The 27,179-nt window shown below is 39.9% G+C and overlaps 4 protein-coding genes across 4 annotated transcripts; 3 read left to right on the top strand and 1 right to left on the bottom strand.

The window, feature by feature from the left end:
- Positions 1 to 2,450: 2,450 nt before the first annotated feature.
- On the bottom strand, positions 2,451 to 3,438 carry LOC106575865 (gamma-crystallin M3-like). The gene is made up of 3 exons (XM_014152566.3): positions 3,357 to 3,438; positions 2,939 to 3,187; positions 2,451 to 2,774 (listed from the first exon to the last, which is right to left on the bottom strand). Exons 1-3 carry the CDS (start codon positions 3,369 to 3,371, stop codon positions 2,496 to 2,498), a joined length of 543 nt encoding a protein of 180 aa, XP_014008041.1. The 5' UTR covers positions 3,372 to 3,438; the 3' UTR covers positions 2,451 to 2,495.
- A 2,481-nt stretch (positions 3,439 to 5,919) lies between these two features.
- On the top strand, positions 5,920 to 7,482 carry LOC106595105 (gamma-crystallin M3-like). Its single transcript, XM_045696815.2, has 3 exons — positions 5,920 to 6,008; positions 6,412 to 6,678; positions 7,100 to 7,482. Exons 1-3 carry the CDS (start codon positions 6,000 to 6,002, stop codon positions 7,391 to 7,393), a joined length of 570 nt encoding a protein of 189 aa, XP_045552771.1. The 5' UTR covers positions 5,920 to 5,999; the 3' UTR covers positions 7,394 to 7,482.
- Positions 7,483 to 11,256: 3,774 nt separating this feature from the next.
- LOC106595106 (gamma-crystallin M3-like) lies at positions 11,257 to 12,649 on the top strand. Its single transcript, XM_014186480.3, has 3 exons — positions 11,257 to 11,360; positions 11,705 to 11,947; positions 12,308 to 12,649. Exons 1-3 carry the CDS (start codon positions 11,349 to 11,351, stop codon positions 12,593 to 12,595), a joined length of 543 nt encoding a protein of 180 aa, XP_014041955.2. The 5' UTR covers positions 11,257 to 11,348; the 3' UTR covers positions 12,596 to 12,649.
- Positions 12,650 to 20,005: 7,356 nt separating this feature from the next.
- LOC106575871 (gamma-crystallin M3-like) lies at positions 20,006 to 20,883 on the top strand. The gene is made up of 3 exons (XM_014152571.3): positions 20,006 to 20,091; positions 20,211 to 20,450; positions 20,550 to 20,883. The coding sequence occupies exons 1-3, from the start codon at positions 20,077 to 20,079 to the stop codon at positions 20,829 to 20,831; spliced, it is 537 nt and encodes a 178-aa protein (XP_014008046.1). The 5' UTR covers positions 20,006 to 20,076; the 3' UTR covers positions 20,832 to 20,883.
- Positions 20,884 to 27,179: the final 6,296 nt, after the last annotated feature.

Raw genomic sequence — 27,179 nt, 5'->3', positions numbered from 1 at the left:
TCAACGATGACAAGCATACCCATAACATGATGCAGCGACCACTATGCTTGAAAATATGGAGAGTGGTACTCAGTAATGTGTTGTATTGGATTTGCCCCAAACATAACACTTTGTATTCAGGATATAAAGTTAATTGTGTATTACTTTAGTGCTTTGTTGCAAACAGGATGCATGTTTTGGTATATTTTTTATTCTGTAAAGGCTTCCTTCTTTTCACTCTGTTAATTAGTTAGTATTGTGGAGTAAGTATTGTGTTGTTAATCCATCCTCAGTTTTCTCCTATCACAGCCATGAAACTCTGTAACTGTTTTAAAGTCACCATTGGCCTCATGGTGAAATCCTTGAGCGGTTTCCTTCCTCTCCTACAAGGTACAGAGATGAGGTAGTCATTGAAAAATCATGTTAAACACTATTATTGCACACAGAGTGAGTCCATGCAACTTATTGTGTGACTTGTTAAGCCACATTTTACTCCTGAACTTATTGAGGCTTGTCATAACAAAGGGGTTGAATACTTATTGACTCAAGACATTTCAACATTTCATGTTTAATAAATCTGTAACAATTTAGAAAAACATAATTCCACTTTGACATTATGGGGTATTGTGTGTAGGCCAGTGACCAAAATATCTATATTTAATCCATTTTAAATTCAATCTGTAACAGGACAAAATGTGGAAACGTGAAGGGTGTGAATACTTTCTGAAGGCACTATATTTCCTTTAGTGTCAATTAATGAAAAAATGCTTTTGGTTTAGGAGACTTATGTTATATTGAATAGTCCTAAAATATACACCATGTTCAGTTCTGAAACAACTAATATTGCATATACTGTATATGTTTATATCAGAGCCAACTTAGGTGCACACTACCACCTTACCACCCCGATACAGATTCAAACACAGCTCTGATGATTATAACCATGTTTACATCTAGACATTATTCTGAAGCCCACCAGGCACCAGAATAATGGATAGTCCATATGAATGACAGAAACTCATATACGGTATGTGTCTGTGATATCATCTTGAGTTGAACTTAGGTAATGCAAGTGAGTAAATTGATCTAAAAAGGAACATTTGTAAATAAAAAAGGGACATTGTACAGACAACTTCATTATGTACAGGGCCACAACATGCACTTGCAGTGTTGCTCTATGTTTTGGTGATTGTGGGTAATTTGGCTCATTGTGAATTTCGTAAATCTTGGGTTATTGAACTTAATACCCTTCGTTCTTACAGTGGTAAATGGTCAGTAATTCTAATAACCGGCAAAGTCAGCCCTTCCAACGTGGAATTGGCTGGTCAAACTACTGAATGTACCATTTGAGGGGTAGAGTATGCAACCTACTGTAAAAAATAACTAACAAAATATAATTTGGCTGACATGTTGTCTAAGCCTTTAACTTATTTTGAATTTACTTGATTATTATGAGTTACACAAACAAATAAATCTAAGTTGAAACTTTGTTGAATTTAATAAATCAGGCTAGCCTACCATTTTTCCTAGGATAGCTACTGCAGCAAGAGAGTGAAGGAGAGGTTGCTAACTAAGTGTATGTAACTTTTGCTAGCCAGCTAACTAACTTTGGTACCTGGGGTGAAACAATGAAGCTCTTTTAGTTAGGTAGCTCCTGCAGCGCTCTTTGCTACTTAACATAACGCCAAAACTCATAGAACTCCAAAACTGGTAAGGTAGCTTCAATAATGTTGATATTTGTGATCTGTCCCCTTTCCAAACGTATTGCATAATATTTACTGAACTTATTTATGGATTCAACTTCAATTCTTTGTCATTGAATCTAATTACAGATTATCTCAACATTTTGAATGCCGGTGACACCATGTCCCTTTGTCAAATGATGCATGTCTGATTAAAATGAAAGAGTGATCTTTGTAAAGGAGTGGTTTACCATGTACAGTACATGTTTACAGGTTAGTGGTTTACCATGTACAGTACATGTTTACAGGTTAGTGCTGTAGCCTTCTAAAACTATAACCAGCACCATTCACTTAGAAAGTGGATTACATCACAATCTGTCAAATGTAAACACAACTGCAGACACCTTATCATTTTTGGAGGCGTGTTCTTGACACAACAGCATTACAGTAGCTAGTAAAAGAGTTTAGGAGTGTCTGTTAACAATCTGTAAATAACTTTGGCTGGCTGGCTAACTAACTTTGCTGATCTGCAGGCCAAAACAGTTCACTTATTCACAGCTAGTTAGCTATCTCACCGTTCTTTGCTATCAAATGTAATGTTACCCCCAAAACTGAAAAGGTGTCTTCTCTAATGCTTCCATTTTCCTCTTTGTGACATGTCCACTTTCCAAGCCTATTAGCTCATGGCAGACACCAGACCTTACGCACTTGTCTTACTAATTGGTTCCTTTTGATTGATGAGATGGTTGTTGTGCTCTGTTTTAAAGAACTAGGACACATCAGGAATAATTACAAATTTAACACTTTATTAAGTTAAACTACAAAGTTGTGATTTTAACAGGAATCAGTGATACGTCTAACAGACATGAATCTATTCATGGAGCTGTTTCCCATCTCTCTGAGGTTCCTGTACTCTCCAGGCCTCACGTACATCTGCCTGCCTCTGAAGTGGGGCTGCTCGTACATGAGCCAGTGGCCCTCCATCACGTTGCAGGACTGGCAGTCGGACATACGGTAACGATCCTGGATGGAGTCACAGTCGTCCATCAGCTCGTGCATCTGGCCTCCGAAGTTCTCCCTCTCGTACATCCTCATTCTGAACTGGCCCCTATACTGTTGATAAAAGCAACAGGTCAGACAGATATGGAACTACTGGAGATCCAACCGCTGGGCTCATACATTTAAATGTCAAATCTTGTTGATGACACGAGTTCACGACCCTTGCTGTTGAAACTATCTGCATCAGCTAAGAAGCAGCTACACACTCCATTACTTACACTGGGGATGTTACGACAGGACCTGATGCAGTCGCTCATGGTCATACCCATCAGACGCTGGTTGTCGGGGTACTCTCCTCTCCTAACCATCATCTGGTGACCCATGAAGTTGGGGCGCTCATAGACCATGAAGCAGCCGCTCTCCACCCTGCAGGAGTTGCACCTGCTCAGGTAGGAGGTCACCTCAGCACAGTCGTTGCTGGTCTCATAGGAACGACCCTGGAAGTTCTTGTCCTCGTAGAAGATGATCTACACAGACAATCACACAGTTAGTGCTCGATATGTTGAAATTAGTGCACTAATGCTCATTTGATTAGCAATGCCTTGTGTTTCCGATCCGACAGTCTTCTTTGGATGCAGGGCTGCTTGGATAGACCCAGAGAGATAGGCATGGAGGAAGACTTGCAGTGGCACTTACCTTGCCCATGGTCATGGTGATGGTGATCCAATCTCTTATCCAATTTCAGATGGAATGCTGGACCATCAACCTCATGTCCCTTTTATACCTTGGACTGCATTCACATCTCCATATTTATTGTTCTGGAACTCCATGAGTCATCATTCTATATTGTTGTGCAAGCCAGTCCTATAGTGCCACGTAGTGAATGCCACTTTTCTAACTATGTCACGGGGGGTAAAATAGAGGATCATGTTTGTTTCCAGCTAACCCTAGCTACCCTAATACTAGCTGAATTAGTATATCAGTATTTTATCAAATATTCCAGATAAATTGAGATGGAACTGAGATGGAATTCAATGTATATTGTAGCATTATTTTATTGTGAGGTATTATTTGGTTGGATATTTTTTTTTATGGCACTATGTACACTACCGGTCAAAAGTTTTAGAACACGTACTCATTCAAGGGTTTTTCTTTATTTTTACTATTTTCTACATTGTAGAATAATAGTGAAGACATCAGAACTATGAAATAACACATGGAATAATGTAGTAACCAAAAAAGTGTTAAACAAATCAAAATATATTTTATATTTGAGATTCTTCAAATAGCAACCTTATGTATTGATGACAGCTTTGCACACTCTTAGCATTCTCTCAACCAGCTTCATCTGGAATGCTTTTACAACAATCTTGAAAGAGTTCCAACATACCCTGAGCACTTGTTGGCTGCTTTCCCTTCACTCTGCGGTCAGACTCATCCCAAACCATCTCAATTTGGTTGAGGGCGGGGGATTGCGGAGGCCAGGTCATCTGATGCAGCACTCCATTACTCTCCTTCTGAGTAAAATAGCCCTTATACAGCCTGGAGGTGTGGTGGGTCATTGTCCTGTTGAAAAATAAATGATAGTCCCACTAAGCCCAAACCAGATGGGATGACGGATCGGTGCAGAATGCTGTGGTAGACATGCTGGTTAAGAGTGCCTTAAATTCTAAATAAATCACAGACAGTGTCACCAGCAAAGCACCCCCACACCATAACACCTCCTCCTCCATGCTTTACGGTGGGAAATACACATGCAGAGATCATCCGTTCACCCCCATCGCGTTTCACAAAGACACGGCGGTTGGAACCAACGATCTCCAATTTGGACTCATCAGACCAAAGGACAAATTTCCACCGGTCTAACGTCCATTGCTCGTGTTTCTTGGCACAAGCAACTCTCTTCTTCTTCTTAATTTCCTTTAGTAGTGGTTTCTTTGCAGCAATTCGACCATGAAGGCCTGATTCACAGTCTCCTCTGAACAGTTGATGTTGAGATGTGTCTGTTACTTGAACTGTATAAACCATTTATTTGGGCTGAAATTTCTGAGGATGGTAAATCTAATGAACTTATCCTCTGCATCAGAGGTAACTCTTGGTCTTCCATTTCTGTGGCGGTCCTCATGAGAGCCAGTTTCATCATAGCGCTTGATGGTTTTTGCGACTGCTCTTGAAGAAACTTTCAAAGTTCTTGTAATGTTCCTTATTGACTGACCTTCATGTCTTAAAGTAAGGATGGACTGTCGTTTCTCTTTGCTTATTTGAGCTGTTCTTGCTATAATATGGACTTGGTCTTTTACCAAATAGGGCTATCTTCTGTATACCCCCCTACCTTGTGACAACACAACTGATTGGCTCAAATGTAATAAGAAGGAAAGAAATTCCACAAATTAACTTTTAAGAAGGCACACTGTTAATTGAAATGCATTCCAGGTGACTACCTCATGACGCTGGTTGAGAGAATGCCAAAAGTGTATAAAGCTGTGATCAAGGCAAAGGGTGGCTATTTGAAGAATCTCAAATATAAAATATATTTAGATTTTCTTTGGTTACTACATGATTCCATGTGTGTTATTTCATAATTTTGATCTCTTCATTATTATTCTACAATGTAGAAAATAGTAAAAATAAAGAAAAACCCTTGAATCAATAGGTGCTCTAAAACAGTAGTGTATGTATTTCTAAAATGTAGGAAATCAGTAGTGTTGTATTAATTCATTATTTACCTGATAATTACTTTGTTCTCTGATTCTTATTTTTTGTTATTTTGAGAAGAACCAGAAAGTTGTTGACTAAGTGTGACCGAGTTCACTAAGTGGGACCAAGTTCACTAAGTGGGACCAAGTTCAGTTACTGTGACCAAGTTCCCTAAGTGTGACCAAGTTCCCTAAGTGGGACCAAGTTCACTTAGTGTGACCAAGTTCACTTAGTGAGTCCTAATTCACTGTGACCAAGTTCACTTAGTGGGACAAAGTTCACTAAGTGTGACCAAGTTCACTAGTAAATATACTGTAACTGTATTTTGACCTGGTAAAGTACCATCGAGCATAATCACCCAAACTGAAGAATATGCCATGTTCTATTTCTGGTGAGAACAATACATGTCATGGCCCCCATGCTGCATTCAGCATCCAATAATAACTAATTGAGATGTGCTGTGTAAAATGTATACAAGCCCCACGTGGGCCTTGTGATGACTCATGCTATTTAGCACAAAGGTGTGCAAGGTGCCCTGTGGACCCAATGTCAACATAAAAGTGCCACTGGATCGACACAACACACCGTGTCTTCTGCGTGTCATCTAATCAAGCTTCACCATCAAGCTAAACCACTGTAACCATGACCAGGGTAATACAGAGCAGCGGATTTTTATTCACTATAAGAGCTGGCCATTGAGATATGAATATAGTGTCTTGCATAGCAGCTATAACCACAAAATCCTAATCCAAATAATATCAATCTGTGAGAATAAAGCAACGTTTTTCAGCTAACTAATGCTAAACTATTTGTTTTATTAAAATAATATAGAGTTATTATATGACATCATGCCGTTGATATGCATTATATACATTTAAGAATTTACAATTATGTTTTTAATTATTAATAGTAATGACAAATTAATCACAATCAATTAATAATGATTAACTATATTAATTATGTAAAACATTTAAAATCATAGCCTTTATAATCTTCTCAACATAGGTGAAGAGGTCATAGGTTAAATAATTTCTTAATCAAATCACCCTCTCAGATCATCTTCTACGAGGACAGGAACTTCCAGGGTCGCAGCTATGAGACCAGCAGCGACTGCCCCGACCTCAACATGTACCTAAACCGCTGCCAGTCGGTCAGGGTGGAAATGGGCTGCTTCGTCATCTATGACCGCTCCAACTTCATGGGCAACCAGATGTTCCTGAAGAGGGGAGAGTACTCCGACTTCCAGCGTATGGGCTCCATGATGGGCATGGGGGATATGACCATGCTGGAGTCCATCCGTTCCTGCCGCATGATCCCAATGGTAAGACGTCCACAGTTGGAGTTCCACCATCTCCTTGTGTTTGATGATGACATGATTATATTTATGATATGGTTCATGCTATTTCTCTTCATATAAAGAGTGCATTTTTATATTTTTGAGTAGCTAGATGTTCGTGAATGGTGATGAAGTTTGAGTTACTAGGACTCTGTACATCTAATACTTGACGTGCTTTTCACCTGGGTCGTGTTCAGCAGGGCACACCGTAGCCAAACGTTTTGTAACAGAAAACAAAAATATGTCTTCTAATTGAACAAGTTTCGGTATTATCTAAACAGTTTGTCCCTAATGAACGTGGGCCTCTATTACTGTAGAAGTCAGCTGACAAGCAATGATAAATGTAATACTGGAAGCATACAGTACACACACGGTAGCAACTGTCAATGTTCTCTCTCCCCAACAGCACCGGGGACAGTTCAGAATGAGGCTGTACGAGAGGGAGAGCTTCAGAGGCCAGATGCATGAGCTGATGGAAGACTGCGAGTCCATCCAGGAGCGCTTCCGCATGTCCGAGATGCAGTCCTGCAACGTGATGGATGGCCACTGGCTCATGTACGAGCAGCCCCATTTCAGAGGCAGGATGATGTATGTGAGGCCTGGAGAGTACAGGAGTATCAGAGACATGGGCATGAGCACCATGATGAGAGTTCACTCCATCAGAAGGATCATGGATGCCTGTGAGGGTCAGCGGCATTGATGCCTGAGATTCCTGCTGTCCTGACATCGAAAAAGGCTGCTAAAAGTCACAATTCTCATTGAATGAAATAAAACTCTTATTTTGAAGTACCTGTTCTCTTCTCTTTTTTCTATCAAATCTAATCTACCCATGGTATTTAAATTACACTGGTTTATTCTGACAGATTGTTGTCTGGAGAGGGATTTCAAATGGTCTGAAAGAAAAAAAGTAATATAATTCGATTTTGATACACCAAATGTGCACAGAACATTCATTTACCAATAGCAAAAATATATATATATATATATATATATATATATATATATATATGCATTTTCTCACTGGCTCAATTGAACCAAATTTAACCCATGTTACAGTACATCAGAAATGATATACAGTACATCAAATTATATTACTCAGAAAGCCTGATGTACTGTAACCTCCAGTTTCTCAAACTTATTTTGCAGCAAACTAATCCTTATTGTCCATTATTAGCATTACGCTAGTTTACATTTTCTCCACAGTATAATGTAAAACCAATGACCTGGGATAGAGAAGTAATGTATAACCAATGAACTGGTTTAGAGACATTAGAGAAGTAATGCATAACCAATGAACTGGGATAGAGAAGTAATATAACTAATGAACTAGTTTAGAGAAGTAATGTATAACCAATGAACTGGTTTAGAGATGTTAGAGAAGTAATGCATAACCAATTAACTGGTTTAGAGACGTTAGAGAAGTAATGTAGAATCAATGAACTGATTTAGAGAAGTAATGTGTAACCAATGAACTGGTTTAGAGACGTTAGAGAAGTAATGTGTAACTAATGAACTGGTTTAGAGACGTTAGAGAAGTAATGTATTACCAATGAACTGGTTTAGAGACGTTAGAGAAGTAATGTATAACCAATGAACTGGTTTAGAGACGTTAGAGAAGTAATGTGCAACCAATGAACTGCTTTAGAGACGTTAGAGAAGTAATGTGTAACTAATGAACTGGTTTAGAGACGTTAGAGAAGTAATGTATAACCAATGAACTGGTTTAGAGACGTTAGAGAAGTAATGTATAACCAATGAACTGGTTTAGAGACGTTAGAGAAGTAATGTATAACCAATGAACTGGTTTAGAGACGTTAGAGAAGTAATGTATAACCAATGAACTGGGATAGAGATGTTAGAGAAGTAATGTGTAACTAATGAACTGGTTTAGAGACGTTAGAGAAGTAATGTGTAACTAATGAACTGGTTTAGAGACGTTAGAGAAGTAATGTATAACCAATGAACTGGTTTAGAGACGTTAGAGAAGTAATGTGTAACTAATGAACTGGTTTAGAGACGTTAGAGAAGTAATGTATAACCAAAGGACTGTGGACTGGTTTAAAGAAGTCAGAGGAATTAGACCTTCCATGACCTCTGGTGGCTGATAATATTTTGTCAGAGGAACTCTTTGAAGAACATCTTCTGCATTGGGGTTTGAATTGGACATCATTTTTGTTCATAATAATAGTTCCTAAATGTGGACTGTATGTGAGCATCAAATGTGCAGCATGGATATGTATCCCTTTTTCTGTTGTTGTTTTTGGGGGGGGTTTCTGAAACATTTCTCTTTTAATAGTTTCAACTGTATTCTTTGTGGGCATGATACATTTTTGTAGTGACATCACAATGCAAATGAATGCCATTACAGTACATAACAACCAGACAGCGGTATACCGCTCTATGCTACTTCATGTTGCTTGGTCAGGGATTCTTCACAATGGGGCCACCCATTTCACTAAACACAATAGATGTATTATAAAAGTAAGGTATTAGATAGGGGTCAGGCGTACAGTACATTGTGGCTATTCAATTTCAGAACAGATCAAAGTGTATAGTTGCCTACCTGCTTACATAATTCATGTATTGCAGTCATCTGCTTTCTTTATGCCCATGCAGGTACACACACACACTTATGCACACACACACACACACACACACACACACACACACACACACACACACACACACACACACACACACACAGCACAGCACAGCACACACACACACACACACACACACACACACACACACACACACACACACACACACACACACACACACAAGCACAGCACAGCACACACACACACACACACACACACACACACACCACACACCACACACACACACACACACACACACACACACACACACACACACACACACACACACACACACACACACACACACACACACACACACACACACACACACACACACACATATGCACATGCACAGCACAGCACACAGACACACACACTCTCTTGCACGTTGAGCGCCAAAAGGCAACCACAAAACCAACCCTATAGGAACAACTTAATGTAAAGTGTTACCCTATAGGAACAACTTAATGTAAAGTGTTACCCTATAGGAACAACTTAATGTAAAGGGTTACCCTATAGGAACAACTTAATGTGAAGGGTTACCCTATAGGAACAACTTAATATAAAGTGTTACCCTATAGGAACAACTTAATATAAAGTGTTACCCTATAAGATAAACTTAGTATACACTTTTATCCTATAGGAGCAACTTAATATAAAGGTTTGATTCCTGCTGGGGCCACCCATACGACAATGTATGCACATATGACTGTAAGCTCTGGATATTACAATTTTATTTCATTAGGATGATGTACAGGTAACTGCACAGATAATGGAAACACTTGAGTAAATGAGGGATACAAAGTGTATTGAAAGTGTATTGAAAGTGTATTGAAAGTGTATTGAAAGTGTATTGAAAGCAGGTGCTTCCACACAGGTGTGGTTCCCATCATGCTTAGGATCATGCATACAAATGCTGGGCAGGCCATTATTTTGGTTACCATGGCTATGCATGCCCCCATAGGCTGACATTGCCCCACCCACAGGGCTCGAGTGGTCACTGAATGGTTTGATGAGCATGAAAACGATGTAAACCATATGCCATGGGTGATTCTGGAGCGGCACCTGAGACAGGAACACTTATGGGGGACTCTGGCGCGGCCCCTGAGACAGGAACACTTATGGGGGACTCTGGCGCGGCCCCTGAGACAGTGAACACTTATGGGGGACTCTGTCAAACTAAATATCACAGTATCTTTCAATGATATTGAATGTAGCTACTGTACAAACACTTGCATAAAAAGTGCATGCACTTTTTAAATAACACTGAATTGGAATATTATATTGCTGAAACACTCAAGGAGCAATTCAAACAACCCCCATATTGCTTTTGCTACTTTTTTTAATACTATTTTGATACTATGCGATATGCAATATAAATTGTAAGGTACACCTTTACCTACACCTTACCAACCACTTAAAGGTAAAATCAACTATCTTTTGGTTTTTTTGTTCAATAGTCCACAGTTTGCATCATGATGATGTGGCTGGTGACACTGTACTTCTTGAAAGTCCAATATCTTGTAAACTTGACTGCTGACATGCAAAACATTTCGGGACTGTAATCAATAGGGGAATACCAAAATATCATTTTTGAGTGGAGGTTTCTTGTGTGCACTGCACAAACCTATTCCTAATGCAAATGAAATAGGCATGAACATAGCCTATAAAGTTAAATAAAGGTTAAATTACAATTAAAATAAAAAAATGAAGTGTTTCCCCCAAATGGTTAATTATGAGCACATCATTTACACAAATGTATTGTTGAAGCTAAATTAAAATCCATAAATAGTTTATTCACCCTTCACAGTCTATTTAAAAGAGACTATACAATACATCTAAAAGGAATCAGACCTAATCTAAACCCTTTTACCTTACAGAGCACTAAATGATAACTCTTTGCCGTGAGCGTTGCGTTGATGTATAGTACAGTACAGTGTTGCTCAGCTGACTCAGCGTTTTATACAATTGGACGGTAGATTCTTCTGGAGCTACATCAAGCATAAAAGGCAGCACGCCAGTAGGGAGAACAACAGAAATCAAATAACTGTGACCATGAACGGAAAGGTACTGTAATGTGGGGCTGTGATCAAAGTCTGTGCACAGTGCTGAACTGTACGTCACCTGGCATTGGAACTATGAATCTAGGATGCATCAGAGCCCATTTCCAATGGGAAATATATCCTTGATGTGTGTGTTTTTAGATTCAGAACACTATGATAACTACAGATTACTTATAATGACTTATAATTATAATCATGGTTGCATTGTTTGATTTTGTCAGACACATTAAAATTATTATGTAGAATCATTTCTGAACGGGATAGAATGTATGACTTTTTGCACATCAAAATCAATTGGTTTCACGTCATGATGTTTAGACCTTCAACGCATACTTTCTCTTTCTCCAGATCATCTTCTACGAGGACAAGAACTTCCAGGGCTGCTCCTATGAGTGCAGCAGCGACTGCTCCGAGCTCTCCTCTCACCTGAACAGGTGCAACTCGTGCAGGGTGGAGAGTGGCATGTTCATGGTGTACGACCGGCCCAACTACATGGGCCACCAGTACTTCCTGAGGAGGGGAGAGTACCCTGAGTACCAGCACATGATGGGCTTCAACGACTGCATCAGGTCTTGTCGTATGATCCCCCAGGTAAGCAGTTCTGCAGACAGAGCACAACAGACCACAACTATTCACAACCACACCACAATGACCACAATCATCGATGCCATAAAACTATCTTACACTCCAAAATTGAAGACTGTCTAATGTTTTCACACCTCAAATGTAATCTAAAGTCAACATAAAAACACATCCCACGCCATCGGTTGTGTAGATCCAGCTATATGCCTCAACTGCAAATGAATGAAGAAGATAACAATTATACCGTATGGTGCTTATCTTTTTCATTCATTTTAGATTGTGGCATATTGCATTGTATGCCATCCTATCAACCAAGCTCATCCTATTCAGTTAATAGATGTGTGAAATGTGTTATTTTCTTTCCAATAGCACATGGGCCAGTTCAGGATGAGGATCTACGAGAAGGAGAACTTCGGAGGCCAGATGCACGAGGTGATGGACGACTGTGACTCTATCCAGGAGCGTTACCATATGCCCGAGATGCAGTCCTGCAACGTGATGGACGGCCACTGGGTCATGTACGAGCAGCCCCAATTCAGAGGCATGCAGACCTACCTGAGGCCTGGAGAGTACAGGAACACAAGAGAGATGGGAATGGGAAATGATGAAATGAGGTTCCAGTCCATGAGGCGCATCAGCGGCGATGCTGCCTTTTAAATGGGCTGTCTTTAAAGAGTGCAACGACTTTTTAATAAACATTTTAAACCTTCATTTTTTGCAGCGATTTTCTTACCTTATTTCCACAAACCACTGCACTGTAAATTACTGTTATATCAATATAATACTCTAACCACTAAAAAGCCACTATAAGCAACTATTATACTGCAACCACTATAAACACTAATATCAGCTGTAATGTATGTAAACACAATGTAAACAAAAATGTCCCTTTTTCCCCAAATTCTATAATCCTTATACAGTGAGGGGAAAAAGTATTTGATCCCCTACTGATTTTGTACGTTTGCCCACAGACAAAGAAATGATCAGTCTATAATTTTAATGGTAGGTTTATTTGAACAGTGAGAGACAGAATAACATAAAAAAAATCCAGAAAAACGCATGTCAAAAATGTTATAAATTGATTTGCATTTTAATGAGGGAAATAAGTATTTGACCCCCTCTCAATCAGAAAGATTTCTGGCTCCCAGGTGTCTTTTATACAGTTAACGAGCTGAGATTTGGGAGCACACTCTTAAAGGGGGTGCTCCTAATCTCAGTTTGTTACCTGAATAAAAGACACCTGTCCACAGAAGCAATCTATCAATCAAATTCCAAACTCTCCACCATGGCCAAGACCAAAGAGCTCTCCAAGGATGTCAGGGACAGGATTGTAGACCTACACAAGGCTGGAATGGGCTACAAGACCATCGCCAAGCAGCTTGGTGAGAAGGTGACAACAGTTGGTGCGATTATTCGCAAATGGAAGAAACACAAAAGAACTGTCAATCTCCCTTGGCCTGGTGCTCCATGCAAGATCTCACCTCGTGGAGTTGCAATGATCATGAGAACGGTGAGGAATCAGCCCAGAACTACACGGGAGGATCTTGTCAATGATCTCAAGGCAGCTGGGACCATAGTCACCAAGAAAACAATTGGTAACACACTACACCGTAAAGGACTGAAATCCTGCAGCGCCCGCAAGGTCCCCCTGCTCAAGAAGCACATATACATGCCCGTCTGAAGTTTGCCAATGAACATCTGAATGATTCAGAAGACAACAGAGTGAAAGTGTTGTGGTCAGATGAGACCAAAATGGAGCTCTTTGGCATCAACTCAACTCGCCATGTTTGGAGGAGGAGGAATGCTGCCTATGACCCCAAGAACACCATCCCCACCGTCAAATATGGAGGTGGAAACATTATGCTTTGGGGGTGTTTTTCTGTTAAGGGGACAGGACAACTTCACCGCATCAAAGGGACGATGGACGGGGCCATGTACCGTCAAATCTTGGGTGAGAACCTCCTTCCCTCAGCCAGGGCATTGAAAATGGGTCGTGGATGGGTATTTCAGCATGACAATAACCCAAAACACACGGCCAAGGCAACAAAGGAGTGGCTCAAGAAGAAGCACATTAAGGTGCTGGAGTGGCCTAGCCAGTCTCCAGACCTTAATCCCATAGAAAATCTGTGGAGGGAACTGAAGGTTCGAGTTGCCAAACGTCAGCCTCGAAACCTTAATGACTTGCAGAAGATCTGCAAAGAGGAGTGGGACAAAATCCCTCCTGAGATGTGTGCAAACCAACAAGAAACGTCTGACCTCTGTGATTGCCAACAAGGGTTTTGCCACTAAGTACTAAGTCATGTTTTGCAGAGGGGTCAAATACTTATTTCCCTCATTAAAATGCAAATCAATTTATAAAATTTTTGACATGCGTTTTTCTGGATTTTTTGTTGTTATTCTGTCTCTCACTGTTCAAATAAACCTACCATTAAAATTATAGACTGATCATTTCTTTGTCAGTGGGCAAACGTACAAAATCAGCAGGGGATCAAATACTTTTTTCCCTCACTGTATTTAGTCTTCCCTGTGGCTCAGTTGGTAGAGCATGGTGTGTGCAATGCCAGGGTTGTGGGTTCAAATCCCACAGGGGGCCAGTACAAAATAAATAAGAAATGTATGCATTCACTACTGTAAGTCGCTCTGGATAAGAGCGTCTGCTAAATGACTAAAATGTAGTCTTAAAAAAACTCTAGCCTATACTTGACACTGCCTTGTGTATGGGTGTTTTAGACAAGATAAGCTCTTAACACCGGAATCCTGCCGACTACGCCAAATGAGGATCGAAATAAGACTACGCCACTTTTTGTAAAAGGCAAGGAAGGTCCTCTAATTAACTAAAAAGATGAAGGATGGAAATCAGACAGGTGCTCAAGTGATCAATTGTTTTGTTTACTTTGAGGAACTTCAGCTTTGAGGAGATTCAGCTTTGAGGAACTTCAGCTTTGAGGAGCTTCAGCTTTGAGGAGCTTCAGCTTGAGGAACTTCAGCTTTGAGGAGCTTCAGCTTTGAGGAGCTTCAGCTTTGAAAGCTCAGCTCAGCACATCATACTGTCCGTACTCAGACATAATCAAGCATGTTGCTGCTATAATAAAATAAGGACATTTCACACTCACAAATTCAACACTTAAGAACTAGTGACAACTTGTCACAACCCGTCAAACTACACAGTGGCATGCCATATTTATCAAACCACTTCCCACTTCCATCCTTCAAAACTGTAACATTACCATAATACAAACCACAAACTCATCAAATAGAATATGTGTAATAATTTCCATGAGGCATACATAACTCCTTATAAGTGCCTTAGTAATGCCTTATAATACACTTATAGTGCCTTATAATACTCGCTATAAGATATAATAATTTATCATAAGTAGTTATGGCTTTCTTACAATACATTACTATAATGCATTATCAGCCTAAAAAGCATCATGCATTATAGACCTACCTAAAATGCTCTGTCACAGACCTGCTGTTTTCAACTCTCTAGAGACAGCAGGAGCAGTAGAGATACTCTGAAAGATCTGCTATGAAAAGCCAAATGGCATTTACTCCTGAGGTGCTGACCTGTTGCACCCTTGTCAACCACTGTGAATATTATTATTTGACCCTGCTGGTTATCTATGAACATTTGAACATCTTGGCCATGTTCTGTTATAATCTCCACCCGGCACAGCCAGAAGAGGACTGGCCACCCCTCATAGCCTGGTTCCCCTCTAGGTTTCTTCCTAGTTTCTGGCCTTTCTAGGGAGTTTTTCCAAGCTACCGTGCTTCTAAACCTGCATTGCTTGCTGTTTTGGGTTTTAGGCTGGTTTTCTGTACAGCACTTTGTGACATCAGCTGATGTAAGAAGGGCTTTATAAATACATTTGATTGATTGATTGATTGATACTTAACAACATTAATGTGAACAGAGCATGATTTATAACATCAGCCTTTTGGTATTTAAAACCGGCCATTACCCCTACGCCAAGAAAACTAGCTAGCTAGCTCGATCCCTGGATTTTGGAAGGTGCAGCTAGAGTAGAGTAGCTACAGTTTATCTAGCTACAGCTTATGTCATCTTTAACTCTGCATTGTTGGAAATTGACCCATAAGCATTTCACTGTTAGTCTACACCAAAAATTGGATTCAATTTTGATTCACTTTGATAAGACTATTTGAGTGAGTCGCTAGCTAATTTTGGCTAGCTACATTTCTAGTGGCACGAGGTATTTGCAAACAGCACAGCATTGTGTGATTAGCTACGAGCTAGCTAGCTAACAAGCTGGCTAAGTTAGAAATGTCTGAGCTGCTAGCCAACACTGTGTTGTATTTACCCAAGTTAGCAGGACTAGGTAGCTAACGTTAGCTAGCAACAAATATTTGGAAAAGCTAGGCACCTGCCGACACTTACCTAGCTAGCTAGCTAACTGTTTGCTAGGAACACAGCTGACTGTGAAGATTGCTAATAAGCTAGCAGAGGCTGAAGACATGACTGATGCTAAACATATAATTATCAAGCTAGCCGAGTCAAATTCATCTTTGACCTAAATATAACACTAATATGTAGCTAGCACGAAATGTGAGTGTTCTTTGCTAGATTTTCACATTCTTGCAATGATATAATGCATTTTATGCTCTCTGGGCTTATAACGCATTATATGTATTATCAGGATGGATAAGTACTTATGAACAATTAGTAAGTATGATACAACTCTTTGTATTATAAGACATTACATATACACTTATAAGGCATTATATGTATGCCTCATATAAAATATTAACAAATATGTTTTTACACACATGACGTCTACCAAAACAATAACCTATTTTTTTAATTTAATAAACACATTTTCAAATGTCAGTCAGATCACTCAACCAAATCTAAATTATTTCAATCAATGGGGGTGACTGGAATACTGTGACTAAAGGAATTGTACATATCTGGCACAATCAGGAAGTGAGGCATGTCCTGGAAGAAGGAAAGTGGATCCTGAGGAGAATAACAAGCTCACCTTGCCTAAAACACTAACTTACTGTTGCTTGACATCACATTTGGATAAAAGAAACACACACTTGAAACAAACTACAATTTGTAAAGGCTCTATAGGGCTTTCATAGCCTTTATAAGAACTACACAAGTGCTTCACAAATTATTCATAAGCTCCCGAGTGGTGCAGCACTCTAAGGCACTGCATCTCAGTGCTAAAGGTGTCACTACAGACCCTGGTTCGATTCCAGGCTGTTTCACAACCAGCCGTGAGAGTCCAATAGGGCGGCGCACAATTGGCCCAGCGTTGTTAGGGTTTGGATGGGGTAGGCAGTCATTGTAAATAAGAATTGGTTCTTAAAACCTGTTAGGGACAGACGTTCTGCTAGCGGAACGCCTCACCAATATCCAATGGTATAGAGTGGCGCGAATTACAAATACCTAAAAAATGCAAAAACTTAAATTTCTCAAACATATCACAATTTTACACCATTTTAAAGACAAGACTCTCCTTTATCTAACCACACTGTCCGATTTCAAAAAGGCTTTACAACGAAAGCAAAACATTAGATTATGTCAGGAGAGTACCCTCCCAAAAATAATCACACAGCCATTTTCAAAGCAAGCATATATGTCACAAAAACCAAAACCACAGCTAAATGCAGCACTAACCTTTGATGATCTTCATCAGATGACACTCCTAGGACATTATGTTATACAATACATGCATGTTTTGTTCAATCAAGTTCATATTTATATCAAAAACCAGCTTTTTACATTAGCATGTGATGTTCAGAACTAGCATACTAGCATACCACAAACTTCCGGTGAATTTACTAAATTACTCACGATAAACGTTCACAAAAAAATTATTTTAAGAATTATAGATACAGAACTCCTTTATGCAATCGCGTTGTCAGATTTTAAAATAGCTTTTCGGTGAAAGCACATTTTGCAATATTCTGAGTACATAGCCCGGCCATCACGGCTAGCTAATTTGACACCCACCAAGTTTGGCCCTCACCAAACTCAGATTTACTATAAGAAAAATTGGATTACCTTTGCTGTTCTTCATCAGAATGCACTCCCAGGACTTCTACTTCAACAACAAATGTTGTTTTGGTTCGAAATAATCCATAGTTATATCCAAATAGCTCCGTTTTTTTCGTGCGTTGAAGTCACTATCCGAAGGGTGACGCGCCGGCGCATTTCGTACCAAAAAATTTCAAAATATTCCATTACCGTACTTGGAAGCATGTCAAACGCTGTTTAAAATAAAATGTTACGCTATTTTTCTCGTAAAATAGCGATAATATTCCAACCGGGTGACGTTGTGTTCATTCAAACACTGAAAGAAAAAAATTGAGTTGTCTCGTGCATGCGTGCCTCAGTGTCATTGTTCTCAGAAGGACCACTCACAAAAACCTCTGCTGTTTTTCGCCCAGACTGGAGAGCTCTAATTCCACTTTCTGGCGCCTTCCTATAGCCAATGGAAGCCTTAGAAAATGTCACGTTACAGCAGAGATGCTGTATTTTTGATAGAGATGCCCTAGAAGTAGAACAAATTGTCAGACCGGGCACTTCCTGTATAGAATCTTCTCAGGTTTTGGCCTGCCATATGAGTTCTGTTATACTCACAGACACCATTCAAACAGTTTTAGAAACTTTAGAGTGTTTTCTATCCAAATCTACTAATTACATGCATATTCGAGTTTCTGGGCAGGAGTAGTTACCAGATTAAATCGGGTACATTTTTTATCCGGCCATGAAAATACTGCCCCCTATCCCAAACAGGTTAACTGACTTGCCTAGTTAAATACAATTTTAAAAAATGTGTTACTAAATAAAGGGTAAGGTTAATGGACATTCCATCTGGTATTTTGACAAATGTGGCATAACCCTTTTACTATATTTATACAGCATCTCTTTGCTAACAAAGGCTTTACAAAGCCTTACAAGTTGTAGTTCCTTTAATTGCACGGTGGATCAATAGCAAGGTCAGGTGCAATAGCAAGGTCAGATTCAATAGCAAGGTCAGATTCAAATGGATTAACTACAGTATGTGACAGTGACAACAATGGGTATTTCTCAATATGCATACTACCGTGCTCTGAGCATGCAAATTGGAGCACAGAACGGTTGGAGTGTGAGTCCAAATCAGAGTATGTGAAACGGGAATGGACTATGGCTGCGAGGGGTTTTGAGGTTAAGTCAGGAGGAGGCCACCCACACTGTTCATTGGTAAGACAACATACAATGGATAATGGACTAACTCCAGGCTGTTTGGCAACAAGGACGAAGTGGGCTGATGCAGAAATAGGCATGAAGTCTATATAGACCACTACACCAAGTACTGATATATAATAGCTTAATTTCTTGCAACAAATTCAGTTTTGTTTGACTATTGGTCATTTTTGACCAATTTGTATTTATAAATACATTTCTGTTCAGAATTAAAGTATCAACTGAACTGATTTCCAATCAAAGTTCAAGACTGCAAATTGGTTTTCCATTTCACTCAGGGAACTAGAGATTCTCAGGGAACTAGAGATTCACTGAAAACAAAAGCCAGCCATAACGTTGTCTACCTGTACATTACTCGTGTAATAATTTACAGGAAATAGGTTAATTTAGGCTGTTTTCACTTTGAAATGAAAAACATAATCCCAGTCAATCAATCACTTATCACTGAACATCTAAAGATCAAATATTGTTTTCAGTGATTTCTCTGACAGGACATGTCAGTGCGTTAAATTGAGAGGCAATGTACAGTACTATACATTACCAGCCTCTCAAATTATGATGTGCATAATGTTATGTTATTATAATAATATTATACAGTAGATGGGTGCCCTTTGAGGTAAATGATCATAATTGGACCAGAGAATTTTCTTTTTTTCTCTCTGTCATTCAAACAGCAACAATCCAAAAATGGACCCCACCTCACAAATGCACACAATGGGGAGTAATAAAGGATTTAGCTGGAAACCATTGTGTAAAGGGGCCCCTATGCCATTATGCCAACTCAGGACTTTTCACAATGGAGCTGGGGGTTCTTTTGACGTTAAGCCAGGTATAAAAGTACCCAAGGACGGAGAATAAGCTATACATCTTCAGGCCAAGTATCACCGTATATCTGTAGGCTACCCAAACAAGAGTCACCATGACCAAGGGAAAGGTACACCAACCTACAGCCTCTCACCACTGAAGAAACTTTCAAAATTGCAGTTGAACTTGAATTTTGAACTTGTCGTATTACTGTTTGGAGTCAATGTTGTTGTTTCTTTTGACCTCCAGATCATCTTCTACGAGGACAGGAACTTCCAGGGCCGTTCCTATGAGACCAGCTCAGACTGCCCTGAGTTGACCTCCTACCTGAGCAGGTGCAACTCCTGCAGGGTGGAGAGCGGCTGCTTCATGGTGTACGACCGCTCCAACTTCCAGGGAAACCAGTACTTTGCGAGGAGAGGAGAGTATGGTGACTACCAGCGTATGGGCATGTCTGACTGCATTAGGTCCTGCCGAAACATCCCCATGGTAAATAAACAACTAATTAATATGTTTCTGTAATCACTTATATAGTTTCGATTGGATAAAATAGTTATAATTGGAATAACATTTTATAATCCATTACAGCACAGCGGCCAGTTCAGGATGAGGATCTACGAGAGGGAAAACTTCGGAGGCCAGATGCACGAGATGATGGACGACTGTGAGAACATGATGGACCGTTACCGCATGTCCGACTGCCAGTCCTGCAATGTGATGGACGGCCACTGGCTCATGTATGAGCAGCCCAACTACAGAGGCAGGCAGATGTACCTGAGGCCTGGAGAGTACAGAAACTTCAGCAACATGGGAGGAAGCATGGGCAACATGAGATGGCAGTCTATGAGGCGTATCATGGATTCTTGTTAATTCACTGTTTGATGTGAATATTAGGTTTATAATAAAGGCTTGTATAAAAGCATCTGTCATGACGTGACGTTGGATTGATTAATGTGACGACTGCTGTTCATTGAATGATTAATTGTTTATAATTACGTGATTAAATGAATCAGGTAATTATTAAGTCATTAACCTGGGGCACCATGGGAAAGTTTGGTTTTATTGAGTTTCTATTTCCCAAATTAACTCAAAGAATATCGCTAATTAATTAATTTCCTCTACAGTCTCATCCTGAACGTTGCATAATCCGGGAATCTGCACAAACCCGAGTCCCACTAAAAAGGTCCGTACCACACCAATTGAGTTGATTATTTATTTACTAACAGACTAAAATTATTATATAAGATACACATACACACAGTCTAGGCTATTGATTAGAACCTAGTACAATGAAACAGGTCCCTAGCGGGCCAACACAATATCACACATGTTACACAAAATGGGGATTTCAAAAGAGAGAGAAAGAGAGAGGGTACGAGAGAAAAGCACACTTGGGTACATTTGTAAACTATGCTTAGTTTAACCCTAACCTTAACCCGAACTGCCGCTCTTATTGGTCAGAATATAATGATGTAATTATGTGTTGAAGGTCTCCGATGGGGTATCTCCTTGTGGACCGAGTTCCGAATTCTCCTCTGAGGGCGACACTTCTGTTGTTACCGGGTGTAACTCTCTAATTGTCCACACAATGTCAGTGTCCTTTCTCTTCATGGTCTGTTTCCTCACCCTTGTTCTGAAAGGGGGTCTTCTGAGTACAGTCAGCTGTGTAGCTCAGGGCTCCAGTGTAGGAATGAAAGCAGTGTAGACACACGATTCCTTGGAGAGTGGTAACCGGGTGGTCCTGCTTGAATTCACCCTCTTAGACACAGCTACTCATCCGTAGCATAGATTAAGACGTTCCTTTGTCTTCTTCAACCTCGTGTTACATTTTGGGGTTACAACTAATTGGACCTTGGCTGTAGTTCGTGGTCACCTAGTCTGATATGTTAATTCTTAACTCACATGTTTTATACCCTCGGGTCAAAAATGGGCCTTTCCGCCTTTAGGGCATAACTAGTTACGAGGCAAGGTTGGGATTTTACTCAGATACAATTTAGACAACTAACTTCACATTTCCTCTTTACAAAAACATTTTACTTGATCTGGACATTTTCCACACAATGTACAGTATGCAAACATCAGGTACATATTGTGAAAACTCTTCAAGTTACAATGTTTTCGTTATAACATCGTCATTTAACTTTTAATAACATAACAAAAATGACATTCATTTTCATATTCCATCTATCGTCATTACTACCATTTTGGCTGACGAAACATATTGTTCCAAAGTCCGTTTATTGCATGTTACTGTTCTGAGGTAGGTTCTCCATAGGCCCGTCATACTTTCTATTCCTCCATACTGAGAGGACAAAGGGATTTTGTCTGCTGCCTTAAGATTTACAATGGGCGTGAGATGTCATAAAACCCCCCACCTCCATACCTCTCGATCTCTCCCCCTCTGGTGGGTGTGAGAGATGTCTCTTGTAGGAGTGTGGTCCATGGTAACCTGATCCGAACAGGCCAGTCATGACACATCCATCTCAAATTAATTGATTCAATGTTACAGGTAATTTTAATATTTGAATACAAAATAATGTTACATATAATCTATTCCCAAGAAAATATGCTTGCAATCTATAACAAAAATAAATACTTAAAGTTACTCTAAAATCAACTTCCTCTCATAACATTGAAAACTCTTCTACACAGAGGTCATTGGTAGCCTAGTGGTTAGAGCGTTGGGCTGGTAACCAAATGGTTGCTGGTTTGAGTACCTGAGCCAACAAGTAAGGCTTTTAACCCTAATTTGCTCCAGGGCTGCCCTACTACTATGGCTGACCCTATAAAAGACCCCGTTTTCCTGCACCTATCTGGTGTATGTGACAACAAAACATATCTATTTTTTATTTATTTATTTACAATTAGAAATCATTTGTACTAGGTCTGTGGGCCTTTTTCTGAGTTAACCAAAACTCTACTAGTTGACACCACTAGTTGGTCCCTTCCTCATTAATAGTTTGGCATGGAAGTGTGCGGTGGCCTGCAGGTCCCAAAAAGCCTCATAGAGCCAGGCCAGTTTCTTATTGAAATGGCGCAAGGCCTAAATTCCAGCCGTGCATGTTTTCAAATGGCCAGGGGATGTTAGCTCCAATGTCCCATAATATTCCAACAAAAATAAACATTAGGTTCTGTCTGTTAGTTAATTTTGTAGTTTTGTTATTTAGAAATCATTAAACTTGTTCATCAAGAGATGTATTTTGAAAAAATATATGAGTTTTGCGATGACGCTGAGAGAAGGCAAACACCTTCTCCCTAAAGAATTAAACACATTTAGAATTTGACTGTTGATAGACTGCTGCTAGGTACTCATAGTAGGAGGCTGTCCCTTCTCTTTCTAGAACAAAAAACGTACCTGCTGCATACCGACGAACATGCAATTTCTACTTGTAGAATCACAACGCTCCTCAGTGGCCAACAACTTGACTTTGAGCCAATCAGAGAGCACAAAGTGGGGGAGCCGAGAGGAGTAACAACAAAAAGGAAAAATAATACTGTGCTGGCTAGCGAATTACATGCTAAAGGTTTAGTTAACAAAAATAAATGGCACTGGCAGCATGGGATTATGGAGAGTGAATTAAATTGTTTCTTTGTCATCTTGCTAGCTAGTTATTTAGCTTTGGCCATCTGTCAAGGATCACCAAGGGCATTCTACAACAATAGCAACATTAGCACAGCTAGCTAGTTAGCTAACATTGGATCCCTACAAAACAAAATACATAGGGACTAGCATTGTCAAACTAAGCTGAAGAATGCAACACTACTGCTACCTTCTAGTTAGGAGTATTTTAACAAGACTGTAAACTTTAATTCATAGGCTAGGTTGTAGCAACCGCATGATGGGTACAGGGAAAATTCAAGTATCATGTAGTAGCCTAAATCTATCACTGTTACATTGAACTGGCAGAATGGAATATGAAGGACAGTCATCCAATATGCTGTAATAGAAATAAGGCCATGCTCATGAAAAAAAATATCGGCCTCCTTCATCTTAAACTGCACTGACCACCACTGATACCAATATCTACATGTCCTGTAGTCAAAAATATGGAGAAAAAAAAGGTCCTAAGAAAATTACTCTCTATGATGTCATCAGGAGTCATAATTAAAACTAAATGAGTTCCCAGTTGATTCCACACACCAGTAAGATTGTCAGATGTTTGCTTGCCAAGAGTACTTAGCACCTATGAACAGAGTTTTGGCAGTCAATCTCTTTTGTGTGTTCACACCGAACATACTTTGAAGCCATCACTCTTGCCTGCATCTAGCTGATATAGGGTGTAGTCATTCGTACCACAGTTGCAAACAAGAGTTTCTATTGGACAAATTCAGGTATGTTTATCCCTGTTTTTCAACAGAATTGATTATATTAATACACCCCTGATCACGCGTAAACACAGTTCGCTTTCATAGCAGCCACGTTCTATTCCTTCTCGCATCTATGCGCTCTCCTCCTCTCACCTTTTCCCTTCGCTTCCGGACTACAATGCACAACACATCAGCTGTATGTGACCAGGCGAAAAAAAACTTTCCAAGCCAAACCATATGATAACCACTACACACAGCCTACATCATTGTCACAATATTAGCTAAAGTAACATCATAGTCAACATAGCTATAGAACTAACACGCTGGTAAAGCCGCTACAATCATGCAGTAACGTTACAGTGTAAGCAGTTTAGCACTTAAAAGCAGAAGCTTGCCTTGACTTGGAGTAGTTGTGTTGGATAGTCATAGCCAGCTAGCTACAGTAACATAGCATACCTCTGTTTGAGCAGGGTGTTTGAGTAGACTAAACTAGCTAGCTGCATTTACTAGCTAAGTGGAACTGAAAGTGAAGAAAATGATCATCTTTCTCTATCTCTCTCTTGCTTCTCCTTCATTTTGGAAGAAATTAATTTGTTCAAATCTGTTCAACTGTTGTCTTTCTCTCTCTTTGAGTCAACTACAGACCACATTTTATGCACTACAGTGCTAGCTAGCTGTAGCTTATGCTTTCAGTACTAGATTATTCTCTGATCCTTTGATTGGGTGGACAACATGTTATTTCATGCTGAAAGAGCTCTGATAGGTTGGAGGACGTCCCCTGGGAAGTTGTCATAATTACTGTGTAAGTCTATGGAAGGGGGTGAGGACCATGAGACTCCTAGGTTTTGTATTGATGTCAATGTACTCAGAGGAGGACAGAAGCTAGCTGTCCTCCGGCTACACCGTGGTGCTACCCTACAGAGTGTGTTGAGTTTATTTACTTTATTTGTATTATTTTATTTTTAATCCTTTTTCTCCCCAATTTTGTGATATCCAATTGATAGTTACAGTCTTGTCCCATTGCTGCAACTCCCGTACGGACTTGGGAGAAGTGAAGGTTGAGAGCCATGCGTCCTCTGGAACACGACCCTGCCAAGCTCCACTGCTTCTTGACACACTGCTCGCTTAACCCGGAAGCCAGCTGCACCAATGTGTCGGAGGAAACACTGTACAACTGGAAACCGTGTCAGCGTGCATGTACGATGGGACAAGGCCATCCCAGCTGGCCAAACCCTCCCTTAACCCGGACGACGTTGGGCCAAATGTGCGTCGCCTCATGAGTCTCCCAGTCATGGCCGGCTGCGACACAGTTCGGGATCGAACCCAGATCTGTAGTGACTCCTCAAGCACTGCAGTGCCTTAGACCGCTGTGCCTCTACAGAGTGTGTTTTAATCAATTATTTGGTGACATGATTATATTTATTATAGTTTTACATAAAAAGGTGTTTAGATGTTTAAAAATATATATTTTTATGAAATTCACTGAGGAAGATAGTCCTCCCCTTCCTCCTCTGAGGAGCCTCCACTGATTGGTATGGTGCTGAAGATAATGAATATGAGGTTACAAAGTGGTTAAAGAACCTAATAAAGCTTCAAATCCACCATTTCGTTATAAAGAATGTTGCTTGTGACTTATAAACACAAAAACTTGTTTGTTACTTATATTTTCTTTGTTTAGACACGTACTAGTATGTCCCCATCGATTAGTAGCTTCACTGTATTTTCTTTGTTAAGACACATACTAGTATTAAAACCTTTGAGGGATTAAGCCTATAGAACATCTCACAGTAGGAGGATTTGAAGCCAACAAAAGCAGAAAGAGACAGAGAGTTTATTATGCTGACCCCATAGAAATGAAGGGTGGCTCAACTGTAAATACGCAACGTATAAAAGGTCGACTGCAACACTAAATGAACACAAACATCCCCATGGGAGCGGGTTTGTAATGACTCTAAGTACAACATGTAGATTAGATAGATAATGGATACAGACAACAGTTCAATTGTAATAGTTAGAGAAGTATTGGCTCTGCATACAGCTTGATCTTACCTGACAAAGTTGTCATCTCTGCAGGGAAAACAGTGATAGAGCTGATGTTTTGGTCAATGTTTACTTGACTTCTGACCCAGATCTGCAAGGGCTGTTGTTTACTTTAACTCTCTGACCCAGATCTGCAAGGGCTGTTGTTTACTTTACCTCTCTGACCCAGATCTCCAAGGGCTGTTTTTTTAACTTTACCTCTCTGACCCAGATCTGCAAGGGCTGTTGTTTACTTTACCTCTCTGACCCAGATCTCCAAGGGCTGTTTTTTTTTACTTTACCTCTCTGACCCAGATCTGCAAGGGCTGTTGTTTACTTTACCTCTCTGACCCAGATCTCCAAGGGCTGTTGTTTGGCCAACACCAGCTACTGCTTACCCTAACCGGCCTTGCAGTGGCATTCCTCACGTATGTACAAATGCTTCAACTATTTTGATACCTCCATTTTGCTGAGATTAACATTTTACGTAGCAGGGACACCATTTAAAACAGAATTGTGGGTAGTATGGCCATTGCCATGTGATTCATTGCAAAATGTGATTACAGAAACAGAGTTATTGTACATATTAAATTAGTGTGGCCAAACCACTTCTGGTTTTTGTTTCTACCTGGTAGTTAATTTGCACTCACCTGGTGTCCCAGGTCTAAATCAGTCCCTGATTAGAAGTAGAGGATGAAAACAAGAAGTGTTTTGGCCCTCCAGGACCAGAATTGAACAGCTTTGAATTATAGCATTAAATTAGAGTATTATGTTTTCTTGGTTTTATCAAAACATCACAATGTAGAAGAACTGAGTAAGTAACACAAGGCACATTGAATATATAAAAAAATGTGATGACTTGACATTGGATGAGTTATTCAATTATATGTT

This window comes from Salmo salar, chromosome 16 (assembly GCF_965601325.2).
Source record: "Salmo salar chromosome 16, fSalSal1, whole genome shotgun sequence".
NCBI lineage: Eukaryota > Metazoa > Chordata > Actinopteri > Salmoniformes > Salmonidae > Salmo > Salmo salar.
The sequence above is the reverse complement of the archived record's forward strand: the minus strand, read 5'-3'. Positions and strand labels throughout refer to the sequence as shown.

Excerpts from the sequence above, each read along its gene's own strand:
- LOC106595106 (XM_014186480.3), top strand. Across the intron at positions 11,948-12,307 it reads CTTGTCGTATGATCCCCCAG|CACATGGGCCAGTTCAGGAT; the intron begins GTAAGCAGTTCT and ends TCTTTCCAATAG.
- LOC106575871 (XM_014152571.3), top strand. Across the intron at positions 20,451-20,549 it reads CCTGCCGAAACATCCCCATG|CACAGCGGCCAGTTCAGGAT; the intron begins GTAAATAAACAA and ends AATCCATTACAG.
- LOC106575865 (XM_014152566.3), bottom strand. Across the intron at positions 2,775-2,938 it reads CCTGTCGTAACATCCCCAGT|TATAGGGGCCAGTTCAGAAT; the intron begins GTAAGTAATGGA and ends TTTTATCAACAG.
- LOC106595105 (XM_045696815.2), top strand. Across the intron at positions 6,679-7,099 it reads CCTGCCGCATGATCCCAATG|CACCGGGGACAGTTCAGAAT; the intron begins GTAAGACGTCCA and ends TCTCCCCAACAG.